General features: G+C 41.7%; 1 protein-coding gene across 2 annotated transcripts in view; it reads left to right on the forward strand.

The window, feature by feature from the left end:
* Positions 1-18,067, forward strand: part of CEP89 (centrosomal protein 89) — a 44,701-nt gene that overhangs the window by 9,382 nt on the left and 17,252 nt on the right. Inside the window, exons 4-9 of one of the 2 annotated variants that reach the window (XM_016221059.2) lie at positions 3,137-3,323; positions 8,160-8,262; positions 11,012-11,040; positions 11,997-12,039; positions 14,266-14,484; positions 16,091-16,236. In XM_016221059.2, coding sequence (XP_016076545.2) covers positions 3,137-3,323; positions 8,160-8,262; positions 11,012-11,040; positions 11,997-12,039; positions 14,266-14,484; positions 16,091-16,236 — 727 coding nt within the window. The remainder of the gene's footprint in view (positions 1-3,136; positions 3,324-8,159; positions 8,263-11,011; positions 11,041-11,996; positions 12,040-14,265; positions 14,485-16,090; positions 16,237-18,067) is intronic. The other variant, XM_087827262.1, reaches the window with a different exon arrangement.

The raw sequence follows: 18,067 nt of genomic DNA on the forward strand, positions 1-18,067 counted from the left end.
GGCTCTGCTTCCTCTCGGGGCAGAAGAGGAGCACCTCATGTGTGTATGTGCCTGTGTGTGTGCTTGTGCGTGTATGCATGTGCACATGTGTGCGTGTGCATGCATGTGATTATGGCTAGAGCTTAGTAGTGAGGTTTTCATCACCAATGCCAAAGGGACACTGTTCTGGGACATTAATGTTCTTGAATTTCATCAGAATTTTCTCTAGAGTGGCTCTTGTTAAATTATGGCTGGTGAACACACTGGTTGTTTTCATGGCAGCAAAGAGCCAGTGAATTTAGTGCTGCTTTTAGGCCTTAGCAGGATTCTCTGTGCCACCACCTAGATGGTGAGAGTTGTCACTCACTAATTCTCACATATCTCCCCTTGGACATTCATACTGATTTGACCTTTGTTGGCATCTGTACTATAATTTTCTTCTTCTTTAATGTCATTTCCTCTATTGCTTGAGCTGGGTTAATGCTAACATAGGGCTGGGGATCAGGAAGGTTTCCTCCTGAGCAAGAGAGCATTGAGGGGACACCAAGGAATTTACTGGAATGAAGTGGGAACGGCAGGAGGGTGGGGGGATGGTCAGTGCGGGGCTGGGATGAGCTTTCTAGACAGAGAAAGAGGGAGCATGACACATGTGAGCAACAGAAGGCAAGGTTGTGGCCGGGAGACTTTGAGAGAGGTGGGGAGTCATGGAGATGGGGCTGGAGGAGGGACAGGAGCTCAGTGTTCCGCTCTGAGGTTTGATGTCTCCCCTAGAAGCAGGGGGACATGGAGGACGTATGGGCTTATGGGGTGGTGGGGATACATGACCAGACTTGCCTTTTATCTGCCATGTTTATTCATTTTTGTTTTTGTTTTTGTTTATATTTTTACATACCAAACATTCTGTATTTTTTCTGTGGTAAGATACATCACTCTTCTTCTTGTAGCTGCTGTCATTATTGTCAAATCTCGAAAGCCCTTCCCCACCACAGCATTACATGAAGGCTCGTGTATTTACTCCTAGGACACGTTTATGCTTTTGGTTTTTACATTTTAATCTTGACTCCGTTTTGAGATATTTGAATATAGCCTGTTTTCTTCCTAGTAAGAACTGTTCTTTGGCTGAATAAGAACTAAATACGAGGACAAGGTTCTAAACTTTTTTGGGAAGAATTAGCAGCTAAGACCATCAGATAAAGTCTGGAAAGGAGGCATATTTACCCGGGGCAGGCTGCATTGGGCCCATCCTGTATTTTTTTCTTAATCCTCACTCAAGGTTATTTTTTCCATTGATTTTTAGAGAGGGAGGGACACAGGGAGGGAGAGACAGAAACATCGATGTGAGAGAGACACATCGATTGGGTGCCTCCTACATGTACCCCAACTGGGGTGGAGATTGGGGATCAAACCTGTAGCCCAGGTATGTACCCTTGACCAGGAATTGAACCTGTGACCCTTTGCTGCATGGGTCACGCTCTAACCCCTGAACCACACCAGCCAGCATTAGCCCCATTATATTTTATTTTATTATTTTATTTTTTTAAATATATCTTTATTGATTTCAGAGAGAGGAAGGGAGAGATAGAGAGAGATAGAAACATCAATGATGAGAGTCATTGATTGGCCGCCCCCTGCATGCTCCCGACTGGGGATCAAGTCCACAACCCGGGCATGTGCCCTGACCGGGAACCGAACCGCAATCTCTTGGATCCTAGGTCGATGTTCAACCGCTGAGCCACGCCTGGCCGGGCAGCCCCATTGTATTTTAAAACCTATAGTTGAAGTAGTTAAAATAGAGAATGGGTTCAATGATAGAGAGTTGTGCACGAACACCTGAGGTGGCCTAGTGTTGGCAGGTATATTGAATCTCTAATAAAGGCAGCCCCACAGATCGAAGGTTTCAGCAATATATTGATTAGCAATTCTGAGGAAAAATCAGTATTGAGCCTTGCCTAATTCATGTACTAAAACACATTTCTATTGAGTGAAAGGATTGATTTGTATATATACATAAATAAGACCATGAAATCCTATATCCAGTCTTATCAAAACTGCTATTTACTCCTACACTAAGAATTTAGAAGGTTAAAAGAAATTTTTAAAAAATCATCTGCATGGCCCAGCCAGTGTTGCTCAGTGGTTGAGAGTTGACCTAGGAACCAAGAGCTTCATGGTTTGATTCCCAGTCAGGTTAGGGCACATGCCTGGGTTGCAGGCTTGATCCTCAGTGGGGGATGTGCAGGAGGCAGCTGATCCATGATGTTTCTCTCTCATCGCTGTTTCTATCTCCCTATCACTCTCCCTTCCTCTCTCGCTCTAAAAATCAATAAAAACATATTTTTTTAAAAATTATCTATGTAAAAAAATTAATAGAATAGGAAAAATATTTGCAGTAAATACAAAGTCAGGGTTTTAATTTTAGAAGTTAAGAAAGTTAATTTCAAATTGGAATGGACATATTAGAAGCAAAGTAGATAAATGGACAAAGGACATGAACAGACAATTCACACTAGAGGAATTAAGGCTTGCATACAAATATATGGAAAAATATTTAGTCTCAGTAAGATATGCAAATTTACACAGTGAGATTTAAATTCTTTTGGCAAGTTTTAGAAAATTATTACGAATGTAGTCACAGGCTGGGGAAATGATTGGTGAAATGATCTTGTGTGGTATGCATATAGACCCACAAAATGTTCATACCATTGACTCAGCAGTTTGCCATCTGGTTGTCTGTTTTATAGGATTAATCCTAAAAGCAGAAGAGATTATTTGCACATAGATGTCCATTACAGGATTATTTATAACAGTGAAAATTGGGAGAAACCATAGTAAGGGAAATGGCTGACGAAACAGGTGTAACTGCTTGAGCCTTTACCTTATAACAGTTTTACTTTAAACACTCGGCAATGAAGCAGATTGTGTTTGTGTGCAGTGATAACTATAAGAACTGACGTACAAAACTAGAAAGAAGTTTTAAGAGTGTGCAGAGAGATGGGATAGTGGATGACTTAGTCCTTTAGTTTCTGTGTATTTGTAATATAGTTATAATACTTTTGTGGTGGGGCTCAGAGCAGTGTGTTTGATACATGGGTATATACCAGTGTGAAGTAAGTGGCTGGTTTAGTGACTTATTTTTCTCCTGAATGTTCTAACACAGGCCAAGCTGGCAGAGTGAGACAGAAAGAAGGACTTCTTTGCCGTCCTTTGAAATGCTGGGCTACGGGGAAGAAGAGGACACTGACTCGCACCTGTCATCCAGCTACAAGGAGTCGGGGAATGTCAGTGCTCATAAGAAAGAGGGAGGTCTTGGTGATGCCGTGTATACCACGCCACACAAAAATCAGGTGTCTGTCACATTCCAGAATTTCGTCTGCTCCTTGACATTAACTTATAGTAAATTGTGTACAGAAAATTGTGTATGAGTAAGGACTTTCTTTTCTCTCTTCTACCTTTGTTTTGGGGCTTATTTTTTTAATGTGTCATCTCGTTTCTATCTGGTTAGGCTAAAATTTAAAACTTTTCCTTTACTTTTCAAAGACAAACATCTTTGTTTTTTCAGGGTAGATTTTCTTCCAATGCTAAGTAATCCTGTTTTTTCTTTGACCCCAAAAGCTATTTTTTCTATCACTTTTCCAATATCAGTATGCAAAGCTGCAGCCTTTCTTTAAATCCATACCTGACAAAAGGAGTGTGGCCCTTTATCTCCATGGTAGCTGACATTGTTTGAGTGGTTACCGTAAATGAGTCTCTATTTCAAGCTCTTACATGTATTTACCTCCAACTGTCTCAGTGAGGTAGCTTCCAATTATGACCCTATCACATGTGGAAAACCGAGGTACGGAGAGGTTGAAGGAGCCCATTTCTCCACCACTGCCCAACTGCTATGGTTTAAACTCTGCTCTTGGGGTTTTGCAAACTGGATAGTGCCATTTCTTCAGTGGCAAAAGAAAGCACCGTAATTTCTTTTTCCTTTCTCTTTTTTCACCATCATTACAACGTGTTAACATGGTGACTACACATACAGACTGGCAGCTCCAAAGTATATTCATATTGATTATGTTATGTTGATTACCCTCGACTATATTGGATCACATTTTAAATGATCTTAGGGAGCTTATTTTGAGGAATCCATATGTGAGTATTTCATAGGCTGACCGTCACTTTCTAACATGTAGACTTTAACATGCAGACTTGGGTTTCTCTACAGTAAGGAGCACTGGAGCAGGCAGAGAGCTGCCAGGAGCCCAGAGGAGGGTCCTCTGCAGAGCTCCCAAAGGCCAGGATGAAGCCCCACTGTCCTCAAATCTGCAACTTTCTGGTAGCATTTTGGACTGAGGTTAATAGATAGAGTTGTATCATTCAAATATTTTTAAATGAAGCTTGTGACCACATTTCCCTTAGAAGAAAGAGATTATAGTGACGTGCACAACCTCCTTTGTCGTTAGCAGGACAAATATTTTATTTTTTAGGCAGCCTGTCGTGATGCTTCTCGGAGCCATATGCAGAGGGAATTTTTTTATTTTAAAATTTGAACAGTAGAGCACAGCTAACAATCTGAAGGACTGGTGAGGCTGCAGAGGACTCTCTAACGCTGCTGGGAGTGTAGCTCATACCACCACTTTGGAAAACTGTTTGGCACCATCTATTAAAGCTGAACGTGTGTGTTTTCTATAACCCAGCCCAAAAAAGAAAGTTGAAAAGTAGGAAGTATGATATACTAGTGTTCTCATTCTTCAGAATGAGCAAGTGTTGACACCTTGCCTTGTTTTGCTTCAGATTTTTAAAATAAAATTACAGAGAAACTATTCATGGAAGGGTAAACTAGTTCTTTCTAGAAACTTCTGGAGGCCAAGAAATAGCGGGTATTCTTTTGCTGTTGCTGTTGAGGATTAGGGATGTCCCCTCTCTCTCCACAGTTAAAATTTTTTTTTTTTTTCTTTTGGTCACAAAGGTAATGCATGGATACACATTTCTTATAAAAACTTTTGATATTGCAAAAGCCCTCCTTGAAACCCTGCTGTTCCTATTCTGGTTCTCTCTCCAGGAGAGGCTTCTGTGGTCAGTTTGATGTCTGTATCATGTTTTTGTTTCTAATCCTCACCTGAGGATATGTTTTCATTGATTTTTTTCTTATTTTAGAGAGAGAGAAAGAGAAACATTGGTGTGAGAAACATCAGTCGGTTGCCTCCCATGCACACGCTAACCAGGGATCGAACCTGCAGCCTACATCTGTGCCCTGACCAGGAGTTGAACCCACAACTCTTTGGTAGGAGGGGTGATGCTCTAACCACTGAGCAACACTGGTCAGGGCTTTTACCAGGCTCTTGCCCAGACTTTACCCTGAGGGGGAGCTAGCTGGTACCTCCTGTTGCTCCACTGAATGTACTTTGGGTGGGGTTCTTCTGTTAGCACCATTAATATGAGAAGAGGCTTGTGGGGAGGTGACCGTCCCATCGTAGGCTGGACCTGTGCATGGTTAGCATTAATTACTGCTGGATCTCAGAGTCATCTCACTCTTATAGTCACATGAATCTGGACACTGCAGCTTCCTTGCCATGTTGTCAGGTTTTCCAATACCTTGCTTTCATCTTCAGGTATTAGAATGCTTCTGATATCACAGACTAGTTTTGCATGTTTTGAACTTTATATGCACGAGATCATAGAACGTGTATTATTTTGTCTCTGACCACATTGTTAGGCATGTACAAATTTAAAATTATATCTTCCTGGTAAGCTGAACATTCTGTCACGATAAAGTCACCCTCTGTATCTCTAAAAATGTGTTTTGCCTTATGTCTGTTTCACCTGACACCCTCCATCTTTCTTTTGTTTGATATTTGCATAGTCTGTTTTTTCATTCCTTAATTTCAGTCTTTATATGTCCTTAAGTTTAGCTGTGCCTTATAAACAGTATATCGGTTTTTTAACAAGTTTTAAATATATAATATATAATTCACATTACACCCTTTTCATCTATTTAAAATATATAGTTCAGTGTAGCATGTAGTTTTGTTAACCAAGTTTGACAAAGTTTTCCTTTGTCTTTTTACTGAACTTTTTAGTCTTTTTGTATTTAATGTATATAAGGATATACTTGAATTTGAATTTGCCATCTTTATTTTTTCTATTTGTCCTGCTATTTTATATCTCTTTTTTTGCCCTCTTGCCTTCTTTTGGATTGGTGATTTTTTTCAGTTCTATTCTTCTCTCTACTAGTTTGCCAGTTATAGTTTTTTCTCTAATAATTACTCTAGAAATTATAGCATGTACATTTTACTCTTTAAAATCTCAGTTAGTATACTGCCCGGCAAGAGGATGAAGGAACCTAGGACAAGTGCTGCATACAGATAAGGAAAGGCCGTTACGGCACCACCCATGTCTGCACTGTGGATGGGCTGGCCTCCCTGCTGCTTCCTCTCCTTCAAGGCTCAAACAAGTTTTGTTTTAGTTGCCAAGGTTATTTCTATAATGGGAAGTATTTGGTAGTTTAAAAAAATGTTTTAAGTTACAACTTTTAAATTAGAGTGTTGTTTTGAATATTGTCACAATTCTTTGGTTTATTTATTAATGTGTTAAATATACACAAAATGTACATAAACCATAATTGTACAGCTCAGTGAATTTTTACAAAGTAGCCACCACCCAGATTTTTAAAACAAGAACTTTATTAGTACCCCACAAGTCCCTCTTTGTGACCGAGAAGAGGTCTACTTCCCCCAGAGGTAAACACTGCCCTAACTCCAAGAGTAGATTAGATCTTAGAAAATAACCTTAGATTAGTTTTGCCTATTCTGAAAATTCTGTGAATTTAATCACATAGTATGTATTCTTTGGGGCTTGGTGAGCCTTCAGTTACTGGGCACTCAGTAGTTAGTTTATCCCTGTTGCTGTATAATATCCCATTCTACAACTAAACATCCAAATACTTACTCATTTTACTGATGGTGGATATTTGGTTGTTTCCAGTTGGGGGCTCTTAGGAATAGTGCTGCTATTAACATTCATGGATATATGTATATACTTCTGGTGGGTATATACGGAGGAGTAGTATTTGTATCCTCAGCCTTAGTACTAGTAGATATTGCCCAACAGTTTTCCATAGTAGGGAATCTTTATGATGATATTTGAGTCCCCTTAGCATTTTTCACATTTCCTTGATAATAGTGAGTAGCTTACTATATCTTTGACGGGGTGAACAAGGCAGTTGGTTCCTAGGAGATGAAAACTGAGAGGTCATTTCTTTATTCTTCCTTCAAATGTGAGTAGAGTGCGAGATCCATCAGCTGAGTCACCTCGGAGCCCTGTACACTGAGCCTGGTGGCCTAACAGCCTTTGCTCTTGGCCCTGAACTGCTCCAGTGCATCTTGCTGGTTGGCGCTGCCACCTCCCCGCCAGCCTTGGGGATGGCCCTTCTTTGCGGGCAGCATAGCACAGCTGAGACAAGATGATCACATAAGTAAGATTTTGGTGAAGAATCAGGAGAGCAGACGGGAAGCCAAGCAGAGAGCACCAGGCTTAGCTTATTGTAGGCTTGGATTGCCTCCGTCCCCACTTTCCAGAGCCCCACCAGTGAGACTGTCTCCCGCTCCTCAGGGTGGTCCCATTCCTGGCCCACAGGTCTGTGAGAGACAGCACTGCAGCCCTGCCACCACCCACGATATCTATGTAGGAGGTGCTCACAGACAGTGGAGGAGAGGGTTCTGTTTCACGAGGAAACAGCATTTACAGCGGACTCACATGTCCAGCCAACATATCGGACCTCAACCTCAAACAGTTGCCTGACTGAGGGTTCTCACAGGGCAGGTTGGCAGCTCTTGTCTCACATAGAAGTGATGACACAGTATCAGTGCCATGTTAGGGTGGTATTGGGGGCTGTGCACAGCAGGCCAGATGCAGCGCCTTTTTCTGGGTTTGTCCCTGGCAGGAAGGAGAAAGAAAGGTTGCCCAGGCAGCATGCGTGGGATTTGAAGTTCTGGGTTGCCTAAGTGTAGCTTGAATGTCATTGCCTTTGCCATGGGGCTTTTCCTGAGGAGCCCGCAGTTTCATCCCGCCCTGCCAGGTGTAGTCCTTTTGTATCTTGGAGAGGGAGGTGGCACTGGAGAAAGTGTGGAATAAGCCATTTGAGTTTACTGGGAGGACATTTGGTCATAAGTTTACTCCTTTGTCTCTTGTAACAAAAGGTTCCATTGTCACATGGGGTGGACACTGAAGATGAGGAAAATATTTCTGAGCAAGATGGGTTTCCAGACTCACCTCTTATACCACAGCGTACACAAGAAAAAGGTAAAAAAAGTAACCCACAAATTTTCAAATATTAAAAGCATCTTGTGGCAATAAATGTTGGTTAACTTGGGAGAACATGTAGCCATTGCACCTCCATACTGTGATTCTGTTATTACAGGTAGGAATATTTCTGAATTTTATTTTCACTAAAGATAAGTTACTCCAGAGTCAGTTGCCTGGATGTTAGGTTGTGCTCACTTTGGAGTCCGTTTTGTCCGTTCTGTCAGTCGGCCTGAGAGCACACAGGGGAAGAGGGCTCAGCTCAGGCTCTGACACTCTACACATACACACTCTCCCGCCTGTTCCCCGGTGCCTGGTGTTGCAGGGGGTCGGTACCCAGTGGTCTCCACGGAATGGGCGAGGGGGGTTATCTGTCCTGTTCTCCATGCTATCTCCAGTGCTTGGAGCTGGGCCTGGCCCACTGTAAGCTGTCTCTAAAGATTTGTTGGATGAATGGGTGCATGGACATGTTTATAATACAACTCTAACTACGTTGCCAACTGTCCATATATTTTGTCTGGTACTGTGAAAGAATTCAGGGTATTAGAGCAAAGGTGGGGAACACTTTTTAGTTTCCTAAGAGATGGCTTATATTTGAGAAGTGAGACAGCGAGCCTGGCATACAGTGGGCACCAATAACTGCTTTATCAGGACCCTCAGAGTTGCCTGGGCTCAAGGAGAGGTGACTGGGAAACAGAATGCCAGCCTAGAAATACCTGGGCAAGAAACACCAATTGGTTAGGTGGCATATTTTATCCCTATGGGAAAATCTCTGTGAATATTAAAGTCATGTAAAAAGTGTATTCCTTTTTTATTTTATGTTTTAAAAATATATCTTTATAGATTTCAGAGAGAGGAAGGGAGAGAAAGATAGAAACATCAATGATGAGCGAGTCATTGATGGGCTGCCTCCTGCACAACCCCACTGGGGATCAAGCCCACAAACTGGGCGTATGCTGTGACCGGGAATCGAACCGGGATCTCCTGGATCCTAGGTGGATGCTCAACCACTGAGCCATGCCAGCCAGGCTGTATTCCTTTTTTAATTATAGAAGTACTACTTTTGCACTATTAAAAAAAAAGGAAATGTATAAGTATATCAAGTTAAACACATAATTGTACTTCATAGATAATTAATTTTATTTTATTATTTTTTTGTTGTTAATCCTCACCCGAGGATATTTTTCCCATTGATATTTTTAAAGAGAGCGAAAGGAAGGGAAGGAGGGGAAGAGAGAGAGACACATCGATTGGTTGCCTCCCACATGCACCCCAACTGGGGCCAAGCATTGAACCTGCTACCCTGGTGTGTGCCCTTGGCCAGGAACCGAACCCTTCACCCCTGGAAACCTGTTTTTCTTCATTTAATCCCTTGCCCTCCCCCAACTTTATTTTGTGAAGAATTTAAGGGGGACATAGAAGATTGCATTAAATATGAGAACAATAGATCTGATGTAACACTGTAAGATACCAGATCAAGACTATTGTGAAAGTTATTAAAAATGTAAATTATTTTTGTATCAGTTTAAACATTTGCTCATGAGAAATTTGTTCAGCTTACTGTGTGCCAGAAATGATGGAGCCACAGCCTTTACCCTCACATTCTAGTTGCGGGGGAGATGTGCAGAGGGCGAACTGCCTGGGTGCTGAGGCCAGTGGTAGAAGTGGGCGCAGAGACCCCAGAAGAGTCAGCATTGTCCGCCAGTTGTAGAAACTAGCAGGGAGAAGAGGTCGTTAGGCTGGAAGGACCAGGTAGGATTTCATCTGGTGCCCCAGCCCAGGCTGCCTCAAAACACTTGACCAAAAGCAGGTTTGTTAATATTGAATGTCAACTTTAATTGGAAAAAATTTTTAAATTAAAATAAATTTTAAAAAGAAAAGGAAAAAAAAGCAGTTTGGTTAAAAATAGTGGATTAAGATGACTTTTTGGCCAAAAATATGCTCTTCTTTGATTAGTTGCTCAAGTGTTGGTAATTGTAATGAACCAGGAAGTAGATTTATAATCTTGTATGCATCTTTAAGCATTTTTGTCTCTTCTTCTGAATTCGGTACTTTTTTTCTGTTTTTTGCATATTTGTTTCTAATTTATGTTTCAGCCAGTTATTTCTGCTCTGCAAATTAATTGTGGAAAGTTAAAAGCAACCAACTTCTAAAAAGTTGAAAGTCCTACTTTTCACTATAACTGGGGGTACAGGCAAACTGTGTCATAAGGTCACCCTCTCCATGGAGGATCTTAGTCACAAATATGTATTTGTAAGTTGAAAATGAGTTACTGGGCAAGATTTGTTTTCATCTGTGTCAATGAGGCAATTTTCTTCAAGGAACAACTCCTTTTCTGACCAAGTTGTATGCTACTTCCAGGGAGGGTAGGCTCAGCCCATTTGGGGAATAGCGGGTGGAAACTGTGGAGAGAGCACACGGGTGGGGGTACTCTGTCAGAAAGGTGGGTAGGAGCCCCGCAGGGAAAGGGCTCAGAGTCACACTGAGGAGTTTGGCCTTGGTTCTGCAATCCTGCGAGCCACTGAAGGTGCTCAGGAGTGAGCAGGATAGCCTAAGATGAGCAGTTCGGAGTTGGGCTCCCCGCCTAACTGCGGGGCCAGCTTTCCAGGGGACCTTGCCAAGCCTGTTGCCGGTCCCTGCCTTGCTGGGTTCATCTGTAGAAGGTGAGTTTCTGATTGTTTGTACTCTTCTGAGTTGTCAAATGTCTTTATCTGCTTTTAAATTTTTTTCTCTTTTTTTAAAAAATCAGATGGTGACCATTCTGTTCTGAATTTAAAGGTAAGATTAGTTTTTTAAAAACTGGTTTTCTCAATAGATTGAATTTCTACCATAATTTTTAAAAGACTTTTGTCATTTGTGGGAGGAAAAACCTCCCTTAGGAGTTCTTTCCAATTGAATACAACTTTTTTTAAAATCCTCACCCAAGGACATGCTTAGAGAGGAAGGAAAGAGAGAGAGAAACATCAATCGGCTGCCTTCCCATACTCGCCCCAACTGGGGATCGGACCCACAACCCAGATATGTGTCCTGACTGGGAATTGAACTTGCAACCCTCTGTGCACAGGACAATGCTCAGCCAACTGGGTCACTCTGGCTGGGCTGAATGTTTCTTTTTTAATACTTAAAAAACTTGAAGAAATTCATATTTTCCATAGTTTAAAAATGAAACTAATGTATTGAGAGGTTTGAAATCACTTACACAATTTGTAGAATGACTAGAGAATACTAATTTGCAAACATGGAAATAGTTCTAACTTAAGTTTTGAATTGTGTGAGGTCATAGGAATTTAAAAACTAAACATTTCTTGGTAGAATTAATTTACAACCAAGTCTACTTTTTCAGTGGAAATTAGAAACTTAATATCAGACTGATGTGTAATGGAAAAATGAACAAGAGTTCAAAGCTTTCCCTTTCCTCGAAGTTTTGTGTTGAAAGTGAGATCTTATATTCTTTCCTCAGCACCCTGAGAAACTGCTTCTCTGTAGGTTTTGGGGTCTTCTTGCATATCCCAGGAGAAAGGTTGCGTTGGAGTTTGCTTTGCGCATCTCTGTTCAGCACCTGCAGCCATGTCACATGCTTTAAGAATGTGAACTGATGGCCCGTTACCCACGGGACCTACATATAAAGACACAGTGACTGACTGAACCCGCAGACAAAACAGCAGAAAGAAGGTTTGAACAGAAGATGTTAACACTCTCAATTTATTGGGCTCATGGCTTTTTTCCCCTCTTAGGATGAAAAACCACCATTATGTGGAAAACCTCCACCGTCCCCAGGTATTTGCCTTTTGCCTTTGATTATGATGGAAAACTTATAGTTTGATAGACTACCCAGAATAATCTCATCTAAAATAAAGGTTTCTTTTTTCCCCTGTAAAAGCTGCTGCTTCTTTCCCATTACTGGAATTGGGAACAGGTAGCAATTGTTGAACTTCCGCCTTTGTCTCTAAAGAGAGGACACACACATTCAAACATTAGATGGTGGAAGTCTCCATGGGATGCACTCAGATCCTGGGTGCGGGGAGGGGTGTGACCAGCCGGGGGTGGGTGGCTGGAGGCATCTGTGGGACGTGCTTAGATGCTGGGAGGGTGGGTATATGCAATAAGGGTTCTGTTCTGGGGCTGGAAGCAGAGTGTGAGGTCTAGAGATGTTTTCTGGGGTACTCTCCCCTATAATGTTCTTGGGAGCTTCAGTAGCTTTCAAAGTGAATTTTGTAAGTTTTGCCTGTTATGCTTCACATCACTATCCGAAAACCATATTGGGTAGCAAGACTTCAGTCTGTCCTCCATGTGGGATTGGCTTGACTTTCACCCATTTTGGTGCTCTCCTGTGGGAGTTTGCTAGGGCTCTAACTTCTGGCCCACAGGCTCATTCGTCATTGTATATATTCTGCCTCTCAGCCCACCCTTCAAATGTATGTACTAATCAAAATGTTCTTACCTGATTTCTGTGAAGTATTGACAAGCATCTCTCTGAGAATATGAAATATGCTCATCCCAAAATCTTATTTTTGTGCCCACCACTCTCTCCTCTGTAATTTGACGGGTGCTTCTCTTGGCTCAGACACTTACTTGGTTTGAGTGTCCCTGTTGGTCTGCCTGGGGATGCTGTACCTGCTTACTGCAGGCTGCTCAGATGGAGAAACCAGCCAGGCTGCCAGTCGTATTGCCTGTCTCCTGTGACTGACGGAGAAGGCAGGCTCTGTGGCCAGCCAGGAATTGTGGGGGTCCCTCGTACTTTTGGGATTCTCCAGCCCTTTGGTCCTGCCCTGCCTCTCAGACCTCAGTGCCTGTATGTACAGCCTGCCAAGGGGCATGCATCTCTGCCTGGCCCAGAGGGTTTGAGCCCCATCTGGTACTCTAACTGGATACTTTATCAGTCCTTTCTAGGCCACTTTAGTTCCTACCTGCCTGGGCGAGTCACCCCCACCTTTTGTAGCTGACATATTTTAGGCTGCAGCTTCTGTCTTCGACCTAATCTCAACTGTTTTCTTTCTGGGACTCCTCATGGTCCCCCTCTTGTTCTTAGTGTAGCTGTAGAGTTACTCATTTCTTAGCCTTTCCTTTCATGTGCTAAGCACTGGATATATTTGTATCAGGGGTCAGAGGAGGTTATCTGGAGTCACAGTCCCTTCCCTAGCTTTTGCCTGCCCCCTGGGGTGTGTGCCAAATCTACTGTCTCGAGCCACCAGCCCTCCCACCCCTCTTTACCCACAGAAGCTCTGCTTCTGTCTCCACCTCCATTGGAGGCGTGCCTGGCCTGGGAACCCATTGTAGTTTTCACCTTTTTTGACCTCTGAGCACCTCTCTCCCTGGAACAGGGCTCTGCTTTCCTCCCATCTTTCTTGCTATTCCTTCTTACACTCCTTTGTGATCTCTGGTTTTCTCCTCTCCGTGGAGCCGTCAGGTCCTGCCCACGGGCTGGTGGCTCCCCTCTCTTTCAGCTGAGGCTGCCTTCGGAGCTTTGTGCCTGTGTCCTACACTGAGGGTATCTTCCCTTGTCCACTTGTTTCCTTGTCTGGCTAAGTGTCTTCCAAACTGCAGATCTTGATCTGCCTCTCCCTGTTGAGTCCTGTGGGGTTTTAACCCCTGACTCTCTCTCATATACCCCCTCAGAGCCCGTCTGGGCTGGGCCTCATCATTCACTTTCTTTACTGCTGGCCTGAGGAAGTCACCTGAGAGCAGAGCCTCTTCTTTTCACACCTCTGCCTAAAAGTCTTTCTGGCTCCTGGTCCTCCACTCTGCATATTATGACATGCAAGGGCCTCCTCTGGTTCCTGCTTCCTCCTCTGTCACCTCTCTTCCTGTCACCCACTGTAGTCTCACCAGACCACCCATTCTTTCTTGTACAGCCCGTCTCTTCCCCAGGACCAAAGAACATGGCATGAGGCCTGACAGGAAGTAGTTGCTCACATGGTTTTTCAAATGAAGTCTCATGTAATTTTGATGTAAAATTGTAAATGTCAGTGAACATTTTAAACCGGTTTCCCTGTACCTTTTCAGATATAACTGGTAAAACACGTCAACGATGTATAGAAATAACCAAAGAAAAGTTTGAGGAATTAAAAGAAGAAAATTTGCATCTGAATAGTACAAACCAAACCCTTACTCTTGAACTTAACATAGTAAAACAAGCAATGAAAGAACTACAATTAAAACTTAAGAGAAGAGAAAAAGGGAACAGAAAGGCGAAGGAGGCTGAGAACGCACCCTCCAAGGAAGGTGGGGACTGCGACCGTTTTCTAATTAAAGGAGCAAACAGGACTTCACTCATTTGCTTATTTATTTTGAGAGTTAATACTTTAGGTTGTAGTATTTGTTGATTTTAATGTTGATATTTTGTGTTACAATATTTTAGGTTATTTTATTAATATCCATATATTTGTTGAAATTTGATTTTATCTGCTATATCATTTTTGTTATGCTAAAGAAATTCTCATACTTCTGGGTTTGATGCTTAGGAAAGTAACTTTACATATATTTCATATCAGTTTTTATCCCACTGAGCAGCATATAAAAGCACCTTTTCACCACATATTTACCAATAATGAGGATTATATTTTTCTTGCTAATTTGATAGGCAAAAAAGAATCCCATTTTAGTTTACATTTCTTTTATTATTGATGAGCTTGAATATTTTTTTCATATCTTTGCAGGTCATTTTCTTTTTCTTTCATAAATTGTCCCACTTTAAAATATGTTTTTATTGATTTTAGAGAGAGAGGAAGGGAGACAGAGAGATGGAAACATGAACATCAATTGGTTGCCTCCTGCATAGCCCCTACTGGGGATTGAGCCTGATCAGGGCTCCATTATATTCTTTATCCAGGTCTCTAATGTTAACCTCTTAGATAACAATAGTAAGGTTGTCCTGCTAAGAAATTAATATTGGTGTGTTACTTTTTTTTTAATCCTCACCCAAGGGTGTGTTTTTATTGTTGAGAGAGAGAGAGAGGGAGGGAGGGAGAAACATTGATCTGTTGCCTCGCATAAACACTCTGACTGGGGACTGAACCCAAAACCTAGGTATGTGCCCTGACTGGGAATTGAACCTGCAACCTTTTGGTGCATGGGATGACACTCCAACCAACTGAGCCACACCGGCCAGGGCTAAATTTTCCCAGTTTAAATTGAGATATTTGGCTTTTCTCATTGGTTTGTAGGAACTCTTTATGTATTAAGGATGTTAGCCTTTGTCATATATGTAATATTTTCTCAATTTGTTGATAATTTAACTAAATCTAAAGGATATTTTTCTTTTATGGCTCATGCCCTGGGTGTCATGTCCTTTTTAACCTCTAAGGTTATATAAATATTCACTGATTTTGTCTCTACATTTATCTATTTATATAAGGCCAATATTATTGCCTGAAGAAAGATGATCATTTTCTTCATATAGACCCTGCATATTTCTTGTCTTAAGCACACTTATTTCTAGATACTTTACATTATTTGTGTTATTACTTTGTGGGATCTATTTTCTATTATGTTTTCTAATATTTGGCAAGGTTATTTTAATAAATTTTCTATTCTGTATGATTTGCAAGGCAAATATTTATATGTCATTTGAAACGGCGACTTTTCCTTTTCAATCTAAAGTTTTTATTTTACCTTAATTAATTATACATGTAAAAATTTCCATAAACTTCCAAAGTGTTAACTATTTAGTGTTAAAAAACTTAAAAACTTTTATTCATTTATATCTATGTATTTGTCACTCACTGGCTCTGTGAGCCTAAAAGGGAAAAAAGGGCAGATGGTTAGCAACTTATATAAAATCCTAATCAATTTGATACAAGTTCTTATAGAATAATATTAATTTTTTCAGAAGTTGCTGCACCTGAATTACTTCATCTAAGAAAACAAGCTCAAGAACTGGTGGATGAAAATGATGGGTTGAAAATGACTGTCCATCGTTTGAATGTAGAACTGAGCAGATATCAAACAAAGTTCAGGCATTTATCCAAGGAAGAGGTAATGTTTCCAATTAAGAAAAATCAGTTTTTCAGATTTTTTGTTAGCCTTTCCTGTTGAGTTGATTTCCAACATGAGGGGTCCATATTAATTAGAATTTGGAATAAAAAGATATACATGAAGCATAGTATTTCTAGGGACTTTTCTATTTCCTTCTTTTCCCTCCACTGCCTCCCCTCCTTTTCTCCCTTCCTCTCTCCCTTCCTTTCTTCCTTCCCTCCTTTTTCATAACAAAGGCAGTGAAGACTCTTTGTAAAAATTGGGACAATACAGAAGTATATATAATGTAAAAGAGTGAAAGTCCATGTCAGCTGCTCCATTCTCAGTCTTGTTCCTCAAGTTTACAACTATTATTTGTCTCAAAAGAAGGCAGACTAGCCCTAGCTGGTTTGCCTCAGTGGTTAGAGCATTGGCCTGCGGACTGAAGGGTCCCGGGTTTGATTCCAGCCAAGGGCATGTACTCGGTTGTAGGCTCGGTCCCCGGCCCTGGTCAGGGTGCATGCGGGAGGCAACCAGTTCACATCAATATTTCTCTCTGTCTCTCTTTCTCTCTCCCTTCCACTCTCTCTGAAAAGCAATGGGGGGAAAAAATCCTCAAGTGAGGATTTAAAAAAAAAAGAAGGCAGACTAGTTTATACAGACTCCAAATCACCTAACTCTAGTCAATGGGGCTTGCCTTCATGAGTCCCACACAGGTTTATAGCAAACAAAGAAACAGTTTTTAAATGGGCTCAGGAGCACCCCCCCCAGTCCCTGCAGCTGTATACCCAGGCTCAGCACAAAGGAAGCAGGCAGAAATGTCCATCTCCCACTTTTTCTCTGAAAGGGGTATGACTGAATACTTTCCCAGCTGCTGCCTGAGAGTCCGGCTTCTCATCATCCTGTGTCTAGGTGCTTACTGCAGTCCCCCTCGTTGGGACACAGTGGGTCTTGGTACATCCTCACCTACTGGGAGCCACTAAGAACAGAGACAGTGAACAATCACAAAGGTTTGAAAGGCAACCAGGAACTCCAACTGGGCTGATTGATGAGGTTCATCTCCTATAAGAGACCATTCTGTCAAGACTGGGAGAGGAGGCTGCTTTATCTAATTAGCAAAACCAACTCAGAGGGTCAAGGAAAATGAAGAAAGAAAGGAATGTGTTTCAAACAAAAAACCAAAATTAATGTTCAGAAACCAGCCTAAATGAAGTGGAAATAAGTGATTTACTCAATAGAGAGTTAAAAAATAACAGTCATAAAAATGCCCATCAAGGGAGCGCTCCCTCTTGGGAGCACGCCCACATCTTTCTTCCCTCTCAGGTGTGCATCTCCTAAATTCTAAGGGTCTCCATGAGACTTGCTATCAGGGGAGCAATGGGCAGTGACAGCTTGTCCTGGGCTAACCCCCTGAGCCTGTCTCCAAGGCCCCCATTTCTCTGACTTTCCAATGAGCCAAAGAAGCCCTGGCTATGCTCTCTTCTGTTGCTTCTATTGTCAGCCCTTCCTTATTTCACTGTCCCTAGCTTTAACCAACATACTCTCAAAATAAAAAAATTTGAAAAAAGATGCCAAGATCAGGAAAGCAGTACATGAACAAGTGAGAATTTCAAGAGAGGTAGGAAATATAAAAAGGTACCAAACAAGTCATAAAGCTGAAGAATAGACTGAAAAGCAATAAACTGAAAAATTCAGTAGAGAGGTTTATAACAGACTAGAGCAAGTGGGAAAAGGATCAGCAAACTTGAAGACGGGCAGTGGTGGTCATCCAATCTGGTCAGAAAAGAAAGAAGAAAAAAGCATGAAGACAGGTTAAGGTACTACGGCATAGCATCAAGCAGAGGAATAGACA

Source organism: Miniopterus natalensis, chromosome 18 (assembly GCF_054644295.1).
Source record: "Miniopterus natalensis isolate mMinNat1 chromosome 18, mMinNat1.hap1, whole genome shotgun sequence".
In the NCBI taxonomy this organism is placed as follows: Eukaryota; Metazoa; Chordata; class Mammalia; order Chiroptera; family Miniopteridae; genus Miniopterus; species Miniopterus natalensis.